Source organism: Neopsephotus bourkii, unplaced genomic scaffold (assembly GCF_033783945.1).
Source record: "Neopsephotus bourkii isolate Nb327-2 ecotype Australia unplaced genomic scaffold, CSIRO-AGI_Nbou_v1 NB_1508, whole genome shotgun sequence".
In the NCBI taxonomy this organism is placed as follows: Eukaryota; Metazoa; Chordata; class Aves; order Psittaciformes; family Psittacidae; genus Neopsephotus; species Neopsephotus bourkii.
In genome coordinates, this window is record NW_026901984.1 from 4,312,723 (window position 1) to 4,336,176 (window position 23,454).

Below are 23,454 nucleotides of genomic sequence, written 5' to 3' on the forward strand. Positions count from 1 at the left end.
GGATGATAGGTATCAGCATAAACCATTCCATGACGTTGAGTATATATGTACTATATACACATATAGTTGTGCATATAAATACTTCTTATATAGTATTAATATATGTATATATAATTGTTTAATAGTGAGCTCAATGAAAGAGAAACTAGCCAAAAATCTGTGAATTTACTTTCTCATTGTTTTAAACAGTAGATTATGAGCCTTTTAAATTCAGTATCATGTGCTTTGCAGATGAATTTTTTTTATCTAAAAACACCGAAATACTTTTCCTTAAGAAACAAACTTTGAAATCCTGCTGTGAAATAATAATATTATCCTTAGTTTACAGGAAGATAAAGGTTAAATGACTTAATGTTTGGGTCTCAAATGAAGACAGTAAGTATTCAAGATCACACTATACTTTTCAGCATTCTATTGCCAGTCTTAATCACACAGTCTTTTCCTCCTTTCAGGCAGATGCCAAAATTACTGTTCTAAGTTTTGCTCTGAATTATAATACCATAAATAGAAGACAAGTCCAACTTTGGAAAAAGCACAGGAAAGAAACATGATTTAAAGTGCTGTTACTCTGTGGTAAATGAAAGCAAAATTTGGTTTGTTTGCCTATAGCTGCTAAGAAATGAGTAAGACTTTCAAAATACTAAAGTTGTATGATGTTCAAATGCAGCCTTTAAAGTAGCTGCTAGTCATGCCTACATTTCTATCGTAACCTTTTCCTTCAGCTTCAGATGTAATTTGCTATTTTGTAAGTATCAAAGAGCATTTCAGACAAAACTGCTTAAGCAGTTGCCCTATAAAACACTTCTGCTATCAGCTAAAAGAGGAGAAAAATGCAGCCTAGATAAGAGACTATTGTATTTTTAAAGGAAATCAGTTTTAAAGTAGCACACTAGGAAATTGTTGATTATTCTTTTGAGTGCACCTTTCTGGAACATAGTTTAACTTTTTTTGTATAACTGTGCTATTTTTATCTTTATTCCAGATCAGAAATGTTGCACAAGTTCACCCTGATGAGAAAAAATAAATTTTTTAAAACAAAAAATGTATTATGGAATGTAGATAAATAAGAATTAAATGTACAGTACTGGGATAGGATAAAATGACCACAATAGGTTTCATCACATTTACTTAGGCTGAGTAAAGGGTACAATGGGAAACATGGCAATTCTGAAATTTATCAGTGTGCATGAGATGTTAAATTTACTGACTGCTATTGTATCTTTAATATATGTTAATACACATTGAATATACAGACCTTCTTTTTAAAAATCACTATAACATCTGTTATGTCAGCCAAAGCTGAACAGTACAGAAGGGATTATGCTGAGATGATTAAATTGCATCTGCAATCAACAAAAAATAATTCCTGGAAGGCAGTCCAGCTCTTCGGTCAATGCTTCTTTTTTCTGAAACACCCAAACTTTACCTCAACATTTTGATTAAAACAACACCAGCATAACCCTTAGCACTGGGATTTGGTAGCATGATGTGGGAAGGCCCAAAATCTATAGCACACCATAGAAAATATGTCATGACCTCAGCAGACATACAACTATGTACTGTATGGTTCATTTGCTGTTCAGCTAAAATCTCTATAGATATTCTTCTGCTAGGGTCACAGCAGCTGGGTTACAAGAAGGATTGAACAATTGTAAAGGTAATAAAAACAAGAATATGTGTTAATAGTGTGACGTCTTTCCACAAAGATTGATAAGAATTTCTGCCTTTCATTTGCAGGAAACAATTGGTAATAGTGCAAAAGGAAAGGGAAGAAAGATGAGAGTGATACAGAGAGAAAAGTATGAACTTTGAATGTTTCATTTGACTTATTTGTGAGATCCTGGCACCATGACTTCTAGAATATTACATACAGGTCTGACCGCTCATGCCCAGGGAAGATGAGCTCAAACTGCAGTTTTAAGGAAAATTAGATTTATACAGGGAATGGGAAGGGCTTTTTACAAGAGAGGACTTAGCTTGTTTGGGCTTACTAAAGATGTTTCATGAGGGAGAGTTATAAGGTATGGTTCCAAGTACGCTTAGGCTGGGATTTCAAAGAATACATCTAGCTATGGAGATATTTAAACAGTTTAAAAAAAAAAAAAAAAAAGTTGCTGTTGGTGTGAGATCTTGAAAACAGTTTCAAGATGAAATACAGTAAGTATGGGGTCTTTAATGTGTTTATCTGAGACTCTTCCTGGAATGGAACGTGTTTTGACCTTGCAGAAATTACTTTCTACTTTTCTTCCCTATCATTCTCTCATGGAGCAGTTATATTTCATTATCCAAACATCTGTCTTGTAAGATATGCATTCCCCCCTACAAAGACAACAACATTTAGTTGCTTGAGATAAGTGAGAAACTTCTCAGAATGCATATCCTGCAACTATTCATCTTTTCTCACATCACCTGGAACTACGCAGAGGAAGAGGGGGCATATAGGGATGCTGGGGATGGACTCTTCATTAGGGACTGTAGTGGTAGAACAAAGGGTAATGGATTAAAACTTAAACAGGGGAAGTTTAGATTGGATATAAGGAGGAAATTCTTTCCTGTTAGGGTGGTGAGGCACTGGAATAGGTTGCCCAGGGAGGCTGTGAATGCTTCATCCCTGGCAGTGTTCAAGGCCAGGTTGGACGAGGCCTTGGGTAATATGGTTTAGAGCGAGGTGTCCCTGCCCATGGCAGGGGGGTTGGAACTTGATGATCTTAAGGTCCTTTCCAACCCTAACTATTCTATGATTCTATGAACAAAGTAGCCAATTATTTTGATATTGAGCCCAGGGCTCAACAGCTTTATCTCTACAGAGAAATAAATCCTCTGTTCAAGCAATTACTTTAACTTTTTATAACTGTTCGTTTCTTCACATGAAAATAAGGAAGAGGGTGATATGGGAGAATTTTCCTTTTTTACACTATTTGGAGACAAATCTCCAGACAGCCCAATACTCCATATAGGACAGACTTCTCATTGGAAATATAAATTCCTGGAGCTATGTAAAATTACAGGTTTACAGAAAATGGATAGAACCGTAATAAAAGACAGCCACTTCTTACCTTTTTGATAGTATTCTGCAGAGCAAAGCACTAAAATTCTGACCTGCTTATGTTACCATTCCCTCATTTTCTGAAAGATAACATAAAACCAATTTCTAACAAATGATTGTTAAGCAGGCTAAGTATTTTCTGAGACATTTCTAGTCCTTTTTTATTATTAATATTTTTCCTTTTTTTTTTTTTCAAATGTGTGAACAAATCTCCCTTCACTTTCCCTGTAGAACTTTCAAACTCATGTTCCAGCCTGCACTCTCGCTATCTGCTGGTGAATCATAATCATTTCAAATGAGGGAAAATCATGCATCCAGCAGCAGGTGCAAACCAAATCTGAAGATTTCTCCTTGTGTCTTACAAGCTATAATTCCATGGTAGCATTTCCAATCACATACCCAAAGAGTATCAGCAGGAGAACAGTGGCTGCCAAGTTCTTTCGGAAAGTGAAGGCTGATAGCTGGAAGGCGCTAATAACACAAACACACAGGGTGACTGGAACCATGTAAAACAGCTAGAAACAGAAGAAGAAAAGGCACTTAGCCTGAACATCTCTTACTGGTCTTTTTTAATTATCATAGAAGAACTCTACTATTTAACAGTTCCAGATTTGCAATATAATTACACTATAAATAAGGAAGAATTAGGCAGAAGAGCGCTGAGATTTCATAGTCCACACTTGCTGTGAAACTGCTTGTTACACATATACACATGAAACAACCTCACAAAATAAAATCTGACTACAGAATATTCCTCTTAATTCCATTTCTATTGACCTTTCCAATACATCCATTTAACAAGCTAGCTCTTCCAGACAATGAGTCCATATAGCACTATTGCTCCAAAACATCAAACTATACTGTGAATATGGACTCTTGGATTCAGAAATATCAGTTTCACTGACTGGTGTTTCAGGCATAGGAGAATAGTAAGGATACAATTTTAAAAGGTACTTTAATGACGGACAAAGTGTGCTGATGAAGCAAATGACAAGTTTTAATGGGAACAGACATAGTATTTAGAAAAGTTACAATCATTACACAAGGGAACACAGTTTCTCTGTTTAGTCTCTCGACATAATGGTAAGCAAATACTTCGGGGGGGGGGGCAGATGTGATTTGTACAGGGGATTCATATCCAAGTATTCAAAAGAGATGGGTTCTGCTTGCAACTAGCAATGGCAAGGTGTGAAAATCTGTGCTCTGTTCAATTCTCAGTGTCTGTCTCCTTGTGCACTGAAGCTGAGCTCATTAAAGCAGTGGCTGCCTCCATTTCTGCTTGTACAATATTTACACTGATAATAATATAACTAAGATTCTGAGATGCAACTGCAATAGAGTAAAAAAAAATCAAGGTCTAGCTGAATACTTACTGTAGAACAACAACATTCTTACTGTTAAAATTGGGCTTTCATACTGAAGTACAATGCAAAACTATTCAATTAAACCAGAAGGCATCATTACTTTGCCAATGGGAAGACAGACATTTTTCTCAAGAGAAAGGCAATGGAATGAAATGTAGATAAATGTAATATTCTCATCTTGCTCACAGTGTACCTTATTCAGTACCATATACAAATGTCATACCACTCTGTAGATATAGGTTTCAGTTATATTGGAGCTGTTTATGGTAGAGAAGTCACAAAACATCTGAGTCCCCATATGTTTCATCATACCAGGGACTTTTTTTCCCAGAAATAAATGGGCAATTTTAAACACTAAATTCTATGAGAAATCATACCTGAAAATGTAGTGTGTTATAAAAGTTGGGCTTGCACAGACAAAATAACCTTAATATTGCCCCTTAAGTGACATAAACTTAATCTGAACGTCTCCATTTGTCAAGACAATTTCTTGGCACTTATACATAATCTATTTGTTGGAACATAGCAAAGAATACCATTCACATCTATAAATACAGTAAGAACAGCCTGATCCTCATGACAGCCATTTCATAAATCAAATACTTCTGCAAGTTTAATAAAGATTATGCTACCAATAATACAGGACACAGCCTGTAATAGTTAAAATATGTAGAGGAATTTCAAATTTGATAGTTCATATATTCATGTGTTAGTGTCCCTAAATGATCAGCAGCACAATTAGCATTTAAAGTAGCACCTGTTCTTTCCCAGATCATGATTGATCACGCAGTACTGTGCTGAATTTGAGAGAACATTTTGAAAAGAAGAGATTGACAGAAAATAATGAGGAGTTGACTTTGTTGCACAAGGAGAAACTGCATGATGAATGCATGAAACCAAGCCCTCTTATCTAAAATGGCAGAAAAAGGAATACAAAGATCGACCAGCCAAGTAAATAACATTTGGAGAAATGTGTTCCTACTTTGAGCTTGCTCAAGTGTGAACATTCTGATTTCAAGCACGGATGGGTGAAGCTCTAACGTTTCAGATTTATAACAGTCTGAATGAGAACAGAGTATTACAAAAATCTTTGTTCTTGACCAGGCTAGTTCATATTTGCTTTGCTTGTGCTAGATTCCAGCCCTTACTTCCATGACTCACGTGTGTTAAGCAAGGTGCAGAATGTTTACGTCCCTTCACTGGGCCAAAATCTTTTTACTTTTGAATAATCCAGGTGACTCCAATTGTTCACTATTGCCTCTGAAACCAATCTCCCAATCCAAAATTGTTTGAGACATGAACAATCAACTAATGGCACTCTAGTTCTTTAAAAATAGTAATTCTATCCCTTTCCCAGAAGCAGATGACCTAATCTCAACCTCCTGCCAAACACTCAACTAAAACTACAGCTAGCCTCATGACAAGAGAACTATGAAAAAGCCTTTCGGTAAGAGATATATATGAGTGCCTTACTTATATAGATACACAGAGATTATACAGACATATAGTGGAGAAATTTTTAATTTTAGTTTTTAAAGAGTCACCTTTGAAAAATATATTTGAAGATAATTTGTGGAATTCATGCTTAAATGGAACTGAAATGAGCTCCATTATATAGATTAAAAATTAGTGACTGGGGACTAGCAGTGAGACTTGAGAAAGTTAATTTTATTTCACCAACTGTGGTTACTGTCCTGAAGAGAAAGCAACTTCTCAGGCTTGAAGAAGGTAAGCAAAAATTCCTGTTTCTTTTAACTATGTTGGCCTGAATCTGACCTGCCAAAATCAGGTCTTAGTAGCATTCCTGTCTTTACATTTCATTAAAAGGGTAAAATTTAGGGAAAAATAATGACTTTTATGGTATTTTCAAAAAAGATTTTCAGATTTCTTAATTAACTGCATATAGACAATACTATTTGCAATGTCAACAAGTTTAGAAGTTATTTGGTGTGAGAAAAATATTCAGGACAGCAACTTCACCCATTTCTGATCTAGATCATTCTGTGTATATGAATCCATAAATAATATTTTTTACTGTCTATCTTGCCACAAATAAAAGGTACCAGTTAAGAGTATCTGTTATATTACCCACCAACAGACAACATATTATGCCTTTAAAGTAGCTAAGCAGTATATTCAGGTTTCTCCAGTAATCTGAAAGGTCTTGCCAGTGTCAAATCAAGGCACAGAAACACCTATGAACTTCTGTATTGAAGATTCTGCCTGTCTAGGTTGTTTAGACAGCTTTCTTTTATTTGTAAAATACTGCAGGTACATAAAGCTAGCATATGCTTTACCTAAAAATTCAACTTTCGGAAGCAAAGAATACAAACCCTGCCTTCAAGAATTTTATCTAGCAGTATCAAAGTAGCAATTGTGTCCCAATGCCTGTTATCGTGGCAGCCAAGGGCTGTTGACCTGCACAATTAAAATCTCATTCATGCATCTGGTGACAGTATCTCCTTTTCCTCATTCATGACAAACTAGTTAAAACTTTATATCTGAACATGTGCTACCCCACATGTTACATACCATATCACAGCAGAAGTTACCAAACCAGTAAGTTTTGTAACCCAGGCCGGTGATGTGCTGCAGGCGTTTTGTGCCAGACACTCTATCTTTCACTATGGCACTTCCAATGGATGCGGTAAGGATAGAGAAACCCAGCATGATACAGAGTGCTACTCCACACTGACGAACGTTCTCCATTCTAGGATACAAATTAAATGGCAAAATGAAAAAACAACGGGGAGGTGGGGTGTGTGTGTGTGTGTATGAACAAACCCAAACATTTCCAAGCCCAGCTTCTCACCGAAACAACACTAGACATTAGGACCTTAATCCTGTTTACAAACACCGTGTCTGTACACTGTCAACATTTAATTAGAGAACAGGAGCAAGATGATGTGTTAAGAGTTACAGAACACAGTATGTGTTTAAAGTCTGAATAGTAAAGTGAAGCTTTGGCAAATAGAATCATAGAATCATAGAATAGTTAGGGTTGGAAAGGACCTTAAGATCATCAAGTTCCAACCCCCCTTCCATGGACAGGGATACCTCCCACTAAACCATGTCACCCAAGGCTCTGTCCAACCTGGCCTTGAACACTGCCAGAGATGGAGCATTCACAACTTCCCTGAGCAAATACTTCCCCCTTTTACAGGCAATTAAAATTCAAAAACTTGGCAACCTTTTGAAGCAGTTAACCTGTTTGAAAATGTCATGACCTGCTCACAAACACTGTAAAATGCAGTCAGTGTAAATTTAGTATTTTTCTCTACAAAATAGTGGAAACATATCTGATATAAACACTAGACTTGGCATATAAATACCAGAGTAGAAAAAATGTTTCCCTCAGTGGAACTGAATTGCATCTATCAATCAAGTCACAACATCTATTGCATGCAAAATGAATGCTTATTGAATTAATATTTTCAATTGTCTGCTCGTGCAGCTGTTATATATTAAGAGTTATCTCACATTTTGTCCTCATCCATCAACGTTCCTCCATATGGTTGGCTGTAAAGTGTCATCCCTGTGCAAAGAAAAATAAATATGAAATTAAAAATTCACATTAAAAAAGAAAAAAAAAGGCACACCTTAGATAGATTGAAACTGTAACTGTAGAGTTTTCAATAAAAAGATACCCAGTTTGGGAAACCAGGAAAAATCCTTACTAGGCAATGAATTCTTAGGCTTGTTTTGGTTCTTGGTACCACCAGCCTATAACAATCTAGCAATCTGAACTTCAGAATTGGAATATAATTTATGGACAAAAAAATGTGGCTTTTTGCTTTATTTCTTTTCAAGCAAAGAAAAATAATTTGTGTGTGTGTGTGTGTACAAAACTTTATCAGTGAAAAAGCTGCTGTCAAAGAATCATGGAATGGTTTGGGTTGGAAGGGACTTTAAAGATCACCCAGTTCCAAACCACCTGTCACAGGCAGGGATGCCTTCCACTAGACCAGGTTGCTCCAAGCCCCATCCAGCCTGGCCTTGAGCACTGCAAAGGATGGGGCAGCCACAGCTTCTCTGGGCAGCCTGTGCCAGCCCTTCACCACCCTCACCATGGAGAATTTAATATCTAATCTAAACCTACCCTCTTTCAGTTTACAGACATTACTGTCCAACTGGTCTTGATGCAGTTCCTGACTTATTTCTGCATGTGTACCTGATAGGGATGCCAGCTGTAATGTTATGCTAACCAGAAATTCTTGCTGTGAGACCAAACTAGCACTGTCTGATTAGAGCATCTAAATAAATCCATGCTGTTTCCAATTTAAAAATAATTAATTAAAAAAAACATCCTAGCAGTATTATAATCTTCCTAGTATCTTTGGCAAAGAAATAAACTGTTGGTAGCCGTAGATGGATTCTGCAGGGTGCCATTTAATTGAACGCATTTTGTAATACTTTGATAGAGTCCAGTTGCATAAAGACAAAAATTGTCCTCATTCTAGTAAGAGGTGCAGTATGACCAAGTATATCTATGCATTTATTTTTGCCCCTTTAATTCTTCATTCCTCATCTTAAAGCCAAAGAAATTTAAACATAGGAGTGGAGAGGAACATCAGTAAGTCACTGTGTGGTAAAAATCTGAACAGAAGATGATGATTAACTTGCACACAAAACTAGTACAAGGCAAAGATTTTTTTCAAACAGTTAAGGGCCATACAATGAAGCCCAATAGTAGTTAACAAATCAAAAGAAGATTCAAGCCGACAAGGTTTTGATTCATCACTAGTAGATAGATGTGCTATTTGCAGAAGTCTTTCATGTCATTTGCTTAGAGGGACTGTTTAAAGTTTTCTTTGTTTTTCCTTTGCACCATTCTTTTTTTAACAATAGCTGCTATTTGTTCTGAAGTAAAAAACAGCATATCAAAGAAAACTGGAACCAAGTATTAGCTGAAATTTCTTTTATGTAAAGGAAAAGTAGCATGATAGAAAAAAGCTTCATTCAGAATTTTTTTTTCTAAGATTTATCAAAGGTTGAATGGATGTGTGCATATTAGAAGAAAGAGTGTCTTTAATCCATATATATATGTATATACAGTACCTATTGAATTAGAAATTAATAGCCAAAAATAGAAGCTTTGGAAAATGGGAGTCCTGCTAATTTCAGAAGCACTAAAACAATAAGTTAACAGTATGAAATGTTCTTCTTATACTCACTAGTGTTCAGCTAAATTATCAAAGAGCAGAAGTATGCCTTGAGCCAAGTTCTAGTTAGAGAGGATCTTCCCACAGTTGTCAAGGTGTTGTCTTCATGATCAAGAATTTGAATGCTCTAACCAAGCTGTCCTCCCCAAAGTTTCAGGAGACAGAAATCCTACAGTAAAATTGCTCCAGCTCAAGAGAGCTGATTTTTACAGACTGCAGACCTTATAATACTGCCCATGATTAGGAAATGCCAAGACTTGGATAGCTCTAGGTCTTACTGATTCACATCCCTTTTCCCAGAATTTAGACACAGACAAAACTGTCATGTGGACTGTGGTACAGAATCATTGTCCATAAAGTATCCAGGACTGAGTCAGTTTGCCAGGAACTCAGAAAGGTTCTCTAATATATTCCATGAATTTATCCAGGCTGATCTGAATTGCATCCAATTGCTCTACTGCCATCAACTACCTGTTGTATGCAGTGAGAGGAATATGCACTAGCAAAAATGGCTATGACTTCACGTTTGTGCAATTTTCTGTGCAAGTGAATTCATGCTCACAAACATAGGTTTGCCCACTTGTACATTTTGGGAAGCTGTTCAATGAATTTTATAGAAGAGAATCATCTTCACTGCTGAAACTTTTCAAAAAGAACCACAGGGAATTAATGAAACATGCAGAACACAAGACAAAAATAGCATCAAATATTTTATAAGGAATGACTACTGCTTGGGAATATTAATGTGTCTGGAAACAATTTTTCTCCTGAAATCACCATGGCCTGTCCCTACTAAATGCACAGATCCCGAGAGGATACTAACAAAATTTTCAGATTACTGCAATGCTATTAAAGCCTACAACAGTTGACATAGGTTCCACACACAAATACATTGTTATAAAACTCTCTAGTATAGAATAAACAGAGACTGAAAAACAGATAATTGCTGGGGAAAATAAAAAAAACACCCCAACATTAAATAACATAATGCTTATTGCAGTCTTGTATTTCACAATACTAATCAAGAAGCAAATTGCACTTAATTGATTTCATAGAATCATAGAATGTTAAGGTTGGAAAGGACCTTAAGATCATCTACTTCCAACCCCGCTTCCATGGGCAGGGATACCTCACATTAAACCATGTCACATAAGGCTCTGTCCAACTTGGCCTTGAACACTGCCAGCGATGGAGCACTCACCACCTCCCTGGGCAACCTATTCCAGTGCCTCACCACCCTCACAGGAAAGAACTTCCTCCTTATATTCAATCTAAGCTTCCCCTATTTAAGTTTTAACCCATTACCCCTTGCCCTGTCACTACAGTCCCTAATGAAGAGTCCCTCCCCAACATCCTTATAAGCCCCCTTCGGATACTGAAAGGCTGCTAGGAGGTCTCCATGCAGCCTTCTCTTCTCCAGGCTGAACAGCCCCAACTTTCTCAGCCTATCTTCATACGGGAGTTGCTCCAGTCCCCTGATCATTCTCATGGCCCTCCTCTGGACTTGTTCCAACAGTTCCATGTCATTTTTGTGTTGAGGACACCAGAACTGCACACAATACTCCAGGTGAGGTCTCATGAGAGCAGAGTAGAGGGGCAGGATCACCTCCTTCAACCTGCTGGTCATGCTCCTTTTGATGCAGCCCAGGATACGGTTGGCTTTCTGGGCTGCGAGTGCACACTGCTGGCTCGTGTTCGTTTTCTCATTGACCAGCACCCCCAAGTCCTTCTCCGCAGGGCTGCTCTGAATCTCTTCTCTGCCCAACCTGTAGCTGTGCCTGGGATTGCTCCAACCCAGGTGTAGGACCTTGCACTTGGCAAGGTTAAACTTCATATGGTTGGTATTGGCCCACCTTACAAGCGTGTCAACGTCCCTCTGGATGGCATTCCTTCCCTCCAGCGTATCAACCGAACCACACAGCTTGGTGTCATCGGCAAACTTGCTGAGGGTGCACTCGATCCCACTGTCCATGTTAGTGACAAAAATGTTGAACAAGACTGGTCCCAACACCGATCCCTGAGGGACACCACTCGTTACTGGTCTCCAGCTGGATATTGAGCCACTGACCACAACCCTTTGCATGCGGCCATCCAACCAGTTCTTTATTCACCGAGTGGTCCATCTATCAAATTGACGTCTCTCCAATTTAGAGACAAGGATGTTGTGTGGGACAGTGTCAAATATTTTGTAGAAGTCAGGTAGCTGATGTCAACTGCTCTATTCTATTTCCTTCAATAGGAGAGTCCCAAAAAGTAATTGTTCTTCTGAAATGTAGTAACTGTTTTCTACACTCAATTTCCATTCAAACCATGCAGATGAAACAAAGAATTGCATTTTTTAAAACTTGCACATGTAACTAAGATTAAATTTCCCAGGGTTGCTGAATTACAATTAAACAAAGTAGAACCATGTTAAGCCAAGTTCAATTCTATGTTAGAACTAAAATTCTAGTAATGTACTAAATATAATACTTCGTTAGTCTTTTTTTTTTTTTTCAATTAGTCTACAGCAGAAGGGTCTACTGCATTTGCTACATTTTTTAGCAAATTATTTCTTCCTTCCCCCATCATCCAAAAATAGATGATGAATTTATGGAAAACCAATAATCTGACTTGGGATTCACAGAGGAAAAAAAGTTCTTTTGAACCAAAGGAGGAATAAACTATCTTCCAATAGGAAAATAAGCCAACACATTTGATATAAGCTATTTACTAGTATCTATATTTCTTAAATAATAATACAAAATTAAAAAAAAAATCTGTGTACTTTTATAATCTGTCCCTTTCTAGATTTCTCCTAACTACCTAGACCATCTTTCTTTACATATATGTTTGTCCCAATATAACTGTCAAAATGATGTAAGATGTACTTATCAATGCTTTCTTGCCTTTATATGCCTTTTTACTATGTAAAGCTGCTATAATGATGCTCATTAAGTTGAAAACTAAACACAATCATTGAGGACTTAAAATAAGAACCATAAATGACAGATAAACCAAGAAATTCCAAATGACAAAGCTCCTATTAAACAGATATATGTGGTGTTTATGCAAGGATTTTTTTAAGGCTTATATTGGTAAGCCTGTATGAACAGCCTTCAAAGCAAATTTTACCAGATCAGTATTCACAAGGGAAAAATGAGATACGCAATATCAACTGATATGGTATGATTCAGTCCTAGATCTCTTCCCCTTTTCATAAATTTCTCAATATAAAATTGTTTCTTTCACATCTATAGATTGTCATTTCATTCTCCTGACTTAAATACAACCAGAATTTTCCCTGTCATACTAAAATATCCTTTGTTTATGTTCTTGACATAGAGCTGGTAACATTATTTTCACAGTGACTATTTAGGCTCCTTTGAAAGCACAGGTGAATAATTGTGATAGGCACCAATTCTAATCTTTCAAAAGCCCTGCATAAGCAGTGCAAGAACAGGGAAAACTGTGATGATAGAGATCCTTATACTGTATCAGGATTTTAATGCTGCATTCAGAGTGTAAGTGAACACCATGATGTCAAGACTTCTTTAGAACTTTTAACCTTCTCCAATATAAAAATTAAGAGCTTGAGAAATGAGAGGCACTGTTTCCCTGATTAGAATGAGGTTAAGAAAAGGGCATCTCAAAGAAAGAAACATGACTGTATACATGTTAATTGATATATGTGTGTGTGTGTAGTTCTGTAATGAGGGCAGATGTCAATCCCAACAGTGAACACAAGTAACAAATAATTCTGGTAACATATTTTTTTAGATAGTTTTCAGCTAAAACCCTTTTTGTTCTTTCATCACTTTAACTACATTTTTTGGTGTGGGTTTTATTTGGTTGAGGGTGTGTTTGTTTTTCCTTGGAGTGTGTGGTGGGCTGGGAATTTTTTTTTTTAAGTAAAAGGCTTAGTTACTATCTCTTGTTTTGGTCAGTGGAAGATTTATCTTTACATTACTGAGAAAAGGCATTTTTACCAGACTTTCAAGCCATATTAGTAAGGATAAAAGAGGAGGGAAGTAGTCAGAGCATCACAGTTTAACTATAAATTGCATGAATAATCCAGTAGGAGGGGTGAGGGAAGTATTTGCATTGGAAGTGTCACCAGGAGCTCCATGCTACATGTTTAATAGTAGAAGAGACAATAAACAATTGCACCCTCTTCAGCTTCTCTATGATTTCCCCATAGTCTTCTCCCATTCAGGCTGAATAATGTTATTCCTTTTCTAACACTGTTCTCACTTAAACTAATTTTAGATTCTAATATGTTAAAAAGGCATCCCTAAACTCATGGAAAAAAAAATCTTTATGTTATAAGCATTACCACATTCTGTAGAATAAAATACAATTCTTTTACATTTTGGATAGGGCAGTTTACAGGAAAAATGAAAAGCATTCACATTACAGACATCTGAAATGAACAGTAGCTTGGTTGTAGTAGGAAAAATCCTGCCCTGTTACCATTCAAGAGTTGCACAACTCAAGACACCTTTCCCCATGCCATCTTGCAAGAGAAAAGTGCTCTAGGTCTTCTATTTCAAATCTAAACCACCTGAGCATTTCTCTGCAAAGAAAGTCACATGCAATTTGGCATAGTCTTTTGGCATGTTTCATTCCTATAAGTTACAAAAACCACGAGTTACTGGTATCCCAGTCCATTCTGCCTGGGTGCAACTTTCCACATAAACACATTTATAAAATCTGTGGGTTTGGAGTAAAAATTTTAAGAGTGATATGAACTAAGCAGTGCTTTTTCAGCATAGGGTGGAGAGAGGGAAAAATCTCAGCAATCTTCAAACTTATATGTTGTCACTATAGGCTAATCAGAGCTATCCTTGGGTATATTTCATGGTTCTGCACTGTATTTTAAGGGTGTCTGAGCCCATCTCTTGGCACTCTTTTGTAAACTATCTCTTTTTTCTGTCACATAGCATGCTGAGTCTTGAGTACATGGATCAATTTGGATCTATGCTACTAATTCTAAATATTAGGATTGTTACAGACTTGAAGACGAGACCAATCTAGCTTTTTTTATTCCACACGTTTCAGCCCAGATTAGAATAAAATAAGAAGAAGAATAAATAAGAAGAAAATAAAATAGTATGTATAGTAAAATGGAGGTAGCCTGTATATACATTTTTTAAAAGGTCTTTGTGGGGATTTAAAATTTATGATGAGATTTCTGTTTGTGTAAAATGAAACAGTACTATTTACTGAAAAACACATGAATAATTGAGAATTTCACAGGCAGCACTCTCAGTGCTAATTTATATTTTACTTTCCCCCCACTAACTAGATATCGTTAAGAAGATTCCTACTAAATGCCATTTCAGTTCAGTTTGAAAAAAGGTTTAAAGTTACAACTTGAAAAGCAATCAAGAAACTATACAGTCACTTTCCACCAAAACTCAGCTGAAAATGGGTCTCTTGATCCTTTCAGCTCTTTTGAAGAACTGAATCTGAAATAAACGTGGATGCTATATGAACACTTACAATGAGCCCTAGGATGAAAGGGTTTTAAAAAAATCAATGACTTCAATAGAAGTCTGAGATGGGGCAGCTGCATCACACAAGGCCTTTCTATATTGATACATTTCTGTTCTTTGAGTAATGATGTAAGAACTTTCTTTGACTGCCATACTTTACAGACATCATTATAGATGACTACCACTCCTTTTTCTTCATATAATTTTACCCTAAGAGGAAGGTAATAGTCCTTCCCCTATAGTCAAGCACGATAAACACGTTCTGATTCAACTCTACACAACTGTGTGAAAAATAACATAGGTCTTCATGAGTATTTCTATCTTAAGCTTAAGCAGAAAACATTGCCTTTTAGCTTTTTAATGTTCTTCATTAATCCATTTTTAATATGTTCACAATTATACTATCTAGTTCTAGGAATGCAGCATTTCAGGAAGAGATTTAAAAACATACAAGCATCATTCACACAAGCTTGGAGACCACCCAGGATGGATATTTTGTCAAAACCCCAGTCCATCTTATCTTCTCTGTCAAATAATCTTTCTCGCTTTTTTTCAGTTGTTTAAAGCATTTATTTTCCTTATCTGTCACTGAATTTATAACCACTAGAAAACAAAATGTATCTGGTTTCCTTTCCAATGAGTTAGATATTTTTTTTTCCACAATACAGAGACTTACATGATTATGAAATAGAGATGGCTATTCACATGGTAGAGAAGATGAGTTAATTTTATACAAGTATTCCTGAACTGCTGTTCCAAAATAGACATCTGATCCAATAATTGCGATAAACAGATGTAATTCAACGTGGCTATCTTCTGTTGCTTTATCTACTTACATGCACCTCCAGCTGGCACACCCTTTTCTTCAACAACCATTCCACTCTTTACATGAAAATTACAAGACACAAACACTGTAATTTTCCAAGGATTCTCATGGAGAAGCTTACTGATAATCCCATATGGGAGGTAAAAGAGAAATCTTTCTACTTGCAAAGAAAGGATTTGAAGATCGGGTTACACAATAATAAAAATCAATGTATTTTGATCACCAAACAACTACCATTTTCTGCTCCTGCATGTTCACGGTGATCAAGAGTCAGCAGCTTGGACTGACACAAGACAAGCAATCATCTTTTTTTTTTTTTTTCTTTGTTTTTTTGAACAGATACAAATCCATCAGGATATAAATCTGTACAAGATATCATCTGTAATCTTGGGTTATGACTTCTTCCTTCAAACTCTCATACAAAATCCTAAGTCTAGATTCTCTGTATCCTCTTGACTGAACAAAAGACATTAAGCACAAATATTTAGCCTTCTTTTCAGCTACTTGTCACTAAAAACTGCCACACACTGGGACCAGTACTACTGATTTCCTGTGAAAGTTACTATGTCTGTCCCTGCAAGGCAGGTGGAACTAGGCACAATGTAATGACTTCCATCCTCCGGAGAACCTGGGAGAAGTCCAGCTCGGTTCATGTTCAAGAAATAGCCATAGGATATAACTACTAAGTGAGAAGGTTCCTCAGTATTTATATGAGCATTTAAATAAGCTGCTGACCTCTTCCAGAGTTGTTTCAATATCACAGTAGTTGCTACTCTGTTTACATCCCTGATAATACCATGGTAATGTTGCCTCATCTACATGATTTTTTAACACTTCCAGAGACAGTAATTCCACCACATCCATGGGAAGCCTGTTCCAACACCTAATAACCCTTGTGGTAAAGAAATTTTTCCTAAATGTTCCCTGGTGTAGCTTGAGACTGTTACTTCTTGTCCTATCACTTGTTACTTGAGAGACCAGCTGCCTCCTCACTCCATCCTCCTTCCAGATAAGGTCCCCCCAAGCTGCCTCTTCTCCATCCAGTGTTTAGCACTGTCTTTCTTATAGTGTATCTGTTATACAACAGTGTAAAATATAACATTCCACAATCCTTGGAATAACTATAATTTTATCCAACTTTAACCTGGATGGTAAATTGCCACTTCTCCATAACAGGTATAAAAATAAGGGTACTTAAACACTGATGTTCCAGAATGAGATATCCAACGCTACAAGCCAGCATCCGTACAATTAATGAAGTGCATGGAAACTTGATTAAAAATCTATTTCTATTAAAAATTATTATTACAATATCTATCTGATTTCATTTAATTCAAAATATCTGCAGAAATATATTACCTTTGGTTCATTTTCATAATTAATTTAGAAAAATAAAACCCCAACCATGTTGAAAGCAAGTAATTGTTCTTATTTCATTGACATTCTGGAAACTTTTCTTAAGGAAATTCTGTTTTCTGATACTTAGGATTCCTTTACCTTTGCAGTGACTTTCATCCTTTTACTTCCTTTGCCATTGTAAACACACTGAAAATCATTTTACCACCATAGACAACTATTGTACCTTTTAAAAAACTCTTAACCATTGGTCATAAGCTTTCCTTAAATTTCTCTAAACCAAATTAATTTCTGCTAAACAGAACTTTAAGAACAAAACTGGAATGAACAGAAGTTAACCTGAACTACTAAAATCAGATTTCAAGCTAGGCTTCAACATCCTAAAAGTTCACCTCTGTCAACAGCTGATTCTTGAGCTGCAGTCAATTTTTTTTAAAGTCAGTTTGTAAATTTCTTGGTTTTATTAGTTCTCATACAGTTCAGGGGTATGTGAGTCAGAGAACTGAGATGTCAAATATATTAATCTCTTTTTTTTTTGTTACATACAATAGTAAGATATACCAGCCTTTCCCATTCCTTGGGTAACAGGATGCTACTGAACATTACATGCAATGTGAATTTACAGGATACTCTGTGTTTAACCTCAATATTTACATAAGGAGATAAAGTGACAAGTTATAAGTCCATAACCTGTTGTCCATTTAAGCAAGTCCTAGCAGTGGTTTCACAGGGACTAACTTCCCAAGTGTAGGAAACCAATTTACACTTATTCCACAGGAATGTCCTTTGAAATAAATTCATATGGCATAATGAGCTATAAATTAAAATTCTACTTTATTGTGTACTACGTTCTTCACACACACACAAAACCCTCTTCTGTTTAATTAAAAGTTCCACTTCCTTATCTCCCAAGAAATGTGTGACTCCGCAATTCTACTTTATACTATGAAATATTTTAATACTTAAATATTTTTTTTCAAAATAATTTTATAAAAGATATGAAAAAAGACTTAAAAAGGACTATTACCATACTGTCTCCAATCTACATTAGGAGGCAAATTCACCCACAGAATGAAGTTGTTGAGTTCATTTAAGTAGGATGGCAGTGCATGGAAACCTTTTTGGTTGTACCACACCTGGAAGAGAGAAGGGAAATTAGCCAAAACTTAGTTGAACTTGTATGCCTAATTTGAAGTTTCCCATATGTTTAAGAATTTCATAAAGACGTCAAATTCTCCTGTTATGACACCTATTTAAAGGTGAAAGTTAACTAGGTAGAACAGAATCAGCTAATTTGTACAGGTCTTTCAACAGCATGCAGCAGTTTGTTTTCTACTGTTGGAGCTGTGCACCTATGTTAATTATTAAATTGAGATTCTCTGATTTAATGGAACACTCTGTCCCTTTCTTTACACATATTTAGTCAAATAACTAGAGGAAAAACAAACCAAAAGGAAGGAACATTTTCCAATTCAATTGAAAATACAAAAAGATGAGTAAAACTAGTATTTACACGCAGAGAATACCATTGAAATTCCAAAAAGACATATCTAAATAATACCTGCAAGTGACACACAGCATAAAATATCTAGGAACGGAATATCCTAGAATGTGGGGAAAAAAAGAACCAAGGAGGCACTGGTTACAAATATTCCATAAAAGACAAAGCTGCATCTCCACCTTCAACAAGCAATCAGTGATTTATTAGGCACAGATGACATTAATATAGACAAACTTTAAGGCAGGCAAGGCAAGCCACTCTTTCTGTGGAGCAGAGGGAAGCAATTATCGTAACATATAATTTACCCACAAATCATGAAGAATCACCCCAAGCTGATAAATATACCCAAATTCACACTTTCATGTGCTAGAAGAATCATTGCTGAGCGATTGATATGTCCCTAAACTGAAAATACTGAGGTTTGAGTTTTGCTTTGCCTTTGAAAATTGATTCCATGCCTATGCCTCATTACTGTTAATCACAGTGCCTTTGAACCTGCATTATCTGTAATGAAAACTAGGTCAAATTATTATGTATGTTTGTTTTCAGTTTTAGTGACATGTTTAAAATCATCTTTGATTGCTATCCCTTCCTCACTCTAAAGCAGTCTTTCATCTCCCTCTTTTTTATATACAGTTGAATGTCTCTTAACCTTTTCCTATTTGATATGAGCTATTTGCTAATCTGCATTTTGTACATCTGAAGATGATGGTGGCAATTCTAAGTTTGTGTCTGGATTCTGATTCATACTTCAAAGTGCACAAGGTTTAATATAGGTCTTTCTTGTCTTTACACCCTTCTTCTAGGATTTCAGTTTTCTTAGATCCTTTGCAAAATTACCATATATACAGTTACATTTGGAAACTTCCCTGAAGATTCTTTTCTCATCACCCTGATGATGTTCTCTTCTAGGGCTCTTCCATACATATATGTGCCTTTTCTTAATACTGATGTAAACTTCCAGCCTGGGGGGGTGGGCTGGGGGTGGCGTGCAATTATTTATTTATTTATTTATTTATTTACTTATTCGTTTGCTTGCAGATAATTCTGGTTTCTCTTTCTAGAATCCAGCTACAATCCTTAGCTGGACTCTAGCTCCAGACTTTGGCCATTTTTCCTGCTGTATTTTACTACATATTTCCCAGTGCAGGTTGTCCAATCTTCAGTTCTATTTCCCTGTCTTAATGATTGTTTTCTTCTGAATTATTTTTCTGATTACCTACTTGTTTGGATCTTTGCATTGTACTCTATTGTGAGGCACGGTTTACAGCACTCTAATTGTCCATTCAGTTTCTTCCCATCTATCCTATATCATGCTTTCAAATTCCACTCTGAGCTCCATGTCATTTCTTCCATGACTCTCACCCTTTAATCTTCTTTGCTGTAAGCTCTGTTAGTCATTATTTTTTAAATTAGCAGCTTTGGTCTACCACTGCTCTTGCTTGCTTTCACTTTAGCTACTCTTCTTTATGTGGCTTTCACATCTGCTTGAAACCTCAACAGCATCTTACATCACCACATCTAAACAAAAAAGAACAAATCCTAAACTCTTCCCCCCTTTGCAAATTCATATGCAACTCCTTTGTTCTCCTCCAGTTAAGTTCCAACAAATTCCTACACAACCTAGATATCCCATTCTTTAACCAACAAAAGTTCTTAAAAAAAAAAAAGAAGTGAAATGGAACCTAAATGTCCTGAGGAAAACTGCAAATCTGGGTTTCCTGTGTAAACAGCAACCAGAGCAAAGAAACATAAACAAGTGATCAAGAGTAGACACTCTTTTTCACACCCCCATACAACCATTTCTTACTCTATCTTTTTAAAAAACATTTGTGCTGAATAGAAAGTTATACATACATAATGAAACTCCACTGCAATTGTGTTCATTGTATTGAAAAGAAAAAAAGCAATTAAGAAAACAATAAAGCCAAATTCTGATGGCATATCCTCATTCAGCTGAAGCAAGGGAAAGGTCTCAAGTATTCACAGAACATGTTATAAATGCAATAATATGACCAATATTCAAATGAAAATATAAAACCACAATAAAGCATTGTGTGTAACAATACATTTCAATATCCAACATATTAATTAGATTTTTTTCCTTTAAGCTGCATTATGCAACTAAATCAAACGACCAGGAAATGACCAAATTGAAGCTGAATATTGAATAGTTTATAATCTGGCAAAAGTGGCATTTGATGTTGTTCACTTTATCAGAAAAAAAATTTAAGGGATTTTTCCTAAAATCTTGTGGCTTATTCTAAATTGATTGCAAAAGCACAATAAAATATTAAAGAAAAGAAAAAGAAAAATATTAAATACAGCTGAAATATCTTTCATATTTCTTGTGTGCCACACAGATAATTATTTACAGAAGGGAGAAAAGATATGAGGAATGAAAAAAATATGTAGATTAAAATATGTAGATTTTTATTTTTCTTTCACTATTTTATTTCCTATCTATAGTTTCCCCAGGAAAACCCAACCTCAAAACAAATTAAATATAAATTCTGTAAAGACATTTTTCCATTATTGCATAACATTCATACATACTGCTAATGTTCCAGAATTATGCTAGACTAACATTCTGACTAATCTATGGCCTATCAATTAAAAAAGGATGAGGCGGGGCAGAGAAATCACTAAGCATTCCTGGTCCAGATTCATGATGGGGAGATAGAGACAAGAGGTATTAGGCTGAAGGGAAGTAACTTCCTCTGAACACTTAACCTTTACAGTAAAGCATCAAATCCCAACTTCTGGGATTAAAAAAATGCACACTTCAGAATGCCATATAAATGTAATAAATTGCCTTTTGATGTTATTTCAAATTGCCACATGTTCTTCCTATATTTAATAATGTTATATATAACTGCAACTATGACATCATAATGGAACAGTTTCTGTCGATATTTTCAAAGAAAATCAAATACACAGTCATGAAGACACAAAAAAATTGAGGAGTTGTGCTTCTGCCACATAGCAGTGCTAATCAATGAGAGTCAATAATCAGTGGGTTTAATCAGCCACATTTAGAATCATAGAATCATAGAACAGGGTTGGAAAGAACCTTAAGATCATCTGGTTCCAACCCCCCTGCCATGGGCAGGGCCATCTCGCTCTAAACCATATCACCCAAGACTCTGTCCAACCTGGCCTTGAACACCACCAGGGATGGAACATTCACAACTTCCTTGGGCAACCCATTCTGGTGCCTCACCACCCTTACAGTAAACAACTTCCACCTTAGATCCAAGTCTAAACTTCCCCTGTTTAAGTTTGAACCCATTACCCCTTGTCCTATCACTACAGTCCCTAATGAAGAGTCCCTCCACAGCATCCCTATAGGCCCCCTTCAGATACTGGAAGGCTGCTGTGAGGTCTCCACGCAGCCTTCTCTTCTCCAGGCTGAACAGACCCAGCTTTCTCAGCCTGTCTTCATATGGGAGGTGCTCCAGCCCCATGATCATTCTCATGGCCCTCCTCTGGACTTGTTCCAACAGTTCCATGTCCTTTTTATGTTGAGGACACCAGAACTGCACACAATACTCCAAGTGAGGTCTCACAAGAGCAGAGTAGAGGGGCAGGATCACCTCCTTTGACCTGCTGATCATGCTCCTTTTGATGCAGCCCAGGATATGGTTGGCTTTCTGTGCTGCAAGCTCACTCTGCTGGCTCATGTTCATTTTCTCATCAGCCAACACCCTTAAGTCCTCACCAGGGCTGCTCTGAATCTCTTTGCCCAACTTGTAGCTCTAAATTTGTCATGTGGTAGGTATATTTTCTCTTGTGCAGGCACAGATGCACATATAGCCTGTATGGGGTATATACAGTATGGTATGATTAAGTAAATAGAATAGGTATTTGAATAGGTATCTTAAATTTGTACGGATAACTTTTTGAGTGGAGGAGAATAACGTACAAAGGTTTGTAAACTTCTGAAAGTGAAATGAATCATACAGGAAGTCTCTTCAAATGCAAATTTTTCCTTTTCTTTCATACAAGGCTATGTAAATGGTAGATTCACTGTCTCATGAACAAGACTGAAAGGTCAAAGTAAAAGTCTGGTCATTAATTACTGAAAGGTTAATGCAATAATTTGACATTGCATCAGTTGAAAGCCACTTCCAGGAGGTATTTTAGATAACACAGTGCCCTTTATAAATCTACTCCACTATTTTCTTTGCATCTGAAATATGAAGCTTACTCACTAACAGTATAACTATAATTTACCCCTGTGCTGATGGCAGGTGGAGCTCTATGCCAAAGACATTTAAAATGAAAGGACCCTGACAAAAACTACAGTGCAAGCATGTCAAAACAAGAGTCTAAAATGATTAAAGATATATAGGACAAAAACGGCAGCCAGAAAAAACATCTTACTGCAGTCCTCTAAGACTTCAAGTTCCTAAGGAAGGACTGATGGAACTGAACTTCAAAACTATAAGAAATCTGGGGGTAGAAGGGTCACAAATGACCAAAATTAAAATATATATAAGGTATGGTGTGTATATGAGAGATTTTTTTTAAACTACATGGAATAGGCATTGGAAGCCAACTGTGATTTTGCAAAACTAAACATGAAATTATATTTGATTGGAAAATATCTGTATGTTATTTTAATACATAGTTGTTTTAACACTTTATCCCAAAATGGATTTGGAGACAGAGCTGATTTACAGTGTTCCTTCTCTTCTTCTATAAAATAAAATCTAGTTT

At 36.2% G+C, this 23,454-nt stretch overlaps 1 protein-coding gene across 1 annotated transcript in view; it reads right to left on the reverse strand.

Moving 5' to 3' along the window:
* ABCA13 (ATP binding cassette subfamily A member 13) overlaps positions 1-23,454 on the reverse strand; it is a 174,397-nt gene that overhangs the window by 44,175 nt on the left and 106,768 nt on the right. The window contains exons 47-50 of the mRNA XM_061369648.1: positions 18,259-18,367; positions 7,891-7,945; positions 6,943-7,120; positions 3,446-3,561 (exon numbers count right to left, since the gene is read on the reverse strand). Coding sequence (XP_061225632.1) covers positions 3,446-3,561; positions 6,943-7,120; positions 7,891-7,945; positions 18,259-18,367 — 458 coding nt within the window. The remainder of the gene's footprint in view (positions 1-3,445; positions 3,562-6,942; positions 7,121-7,890; positions 7,946-18,258; positions 18,368-23,454) is intronic.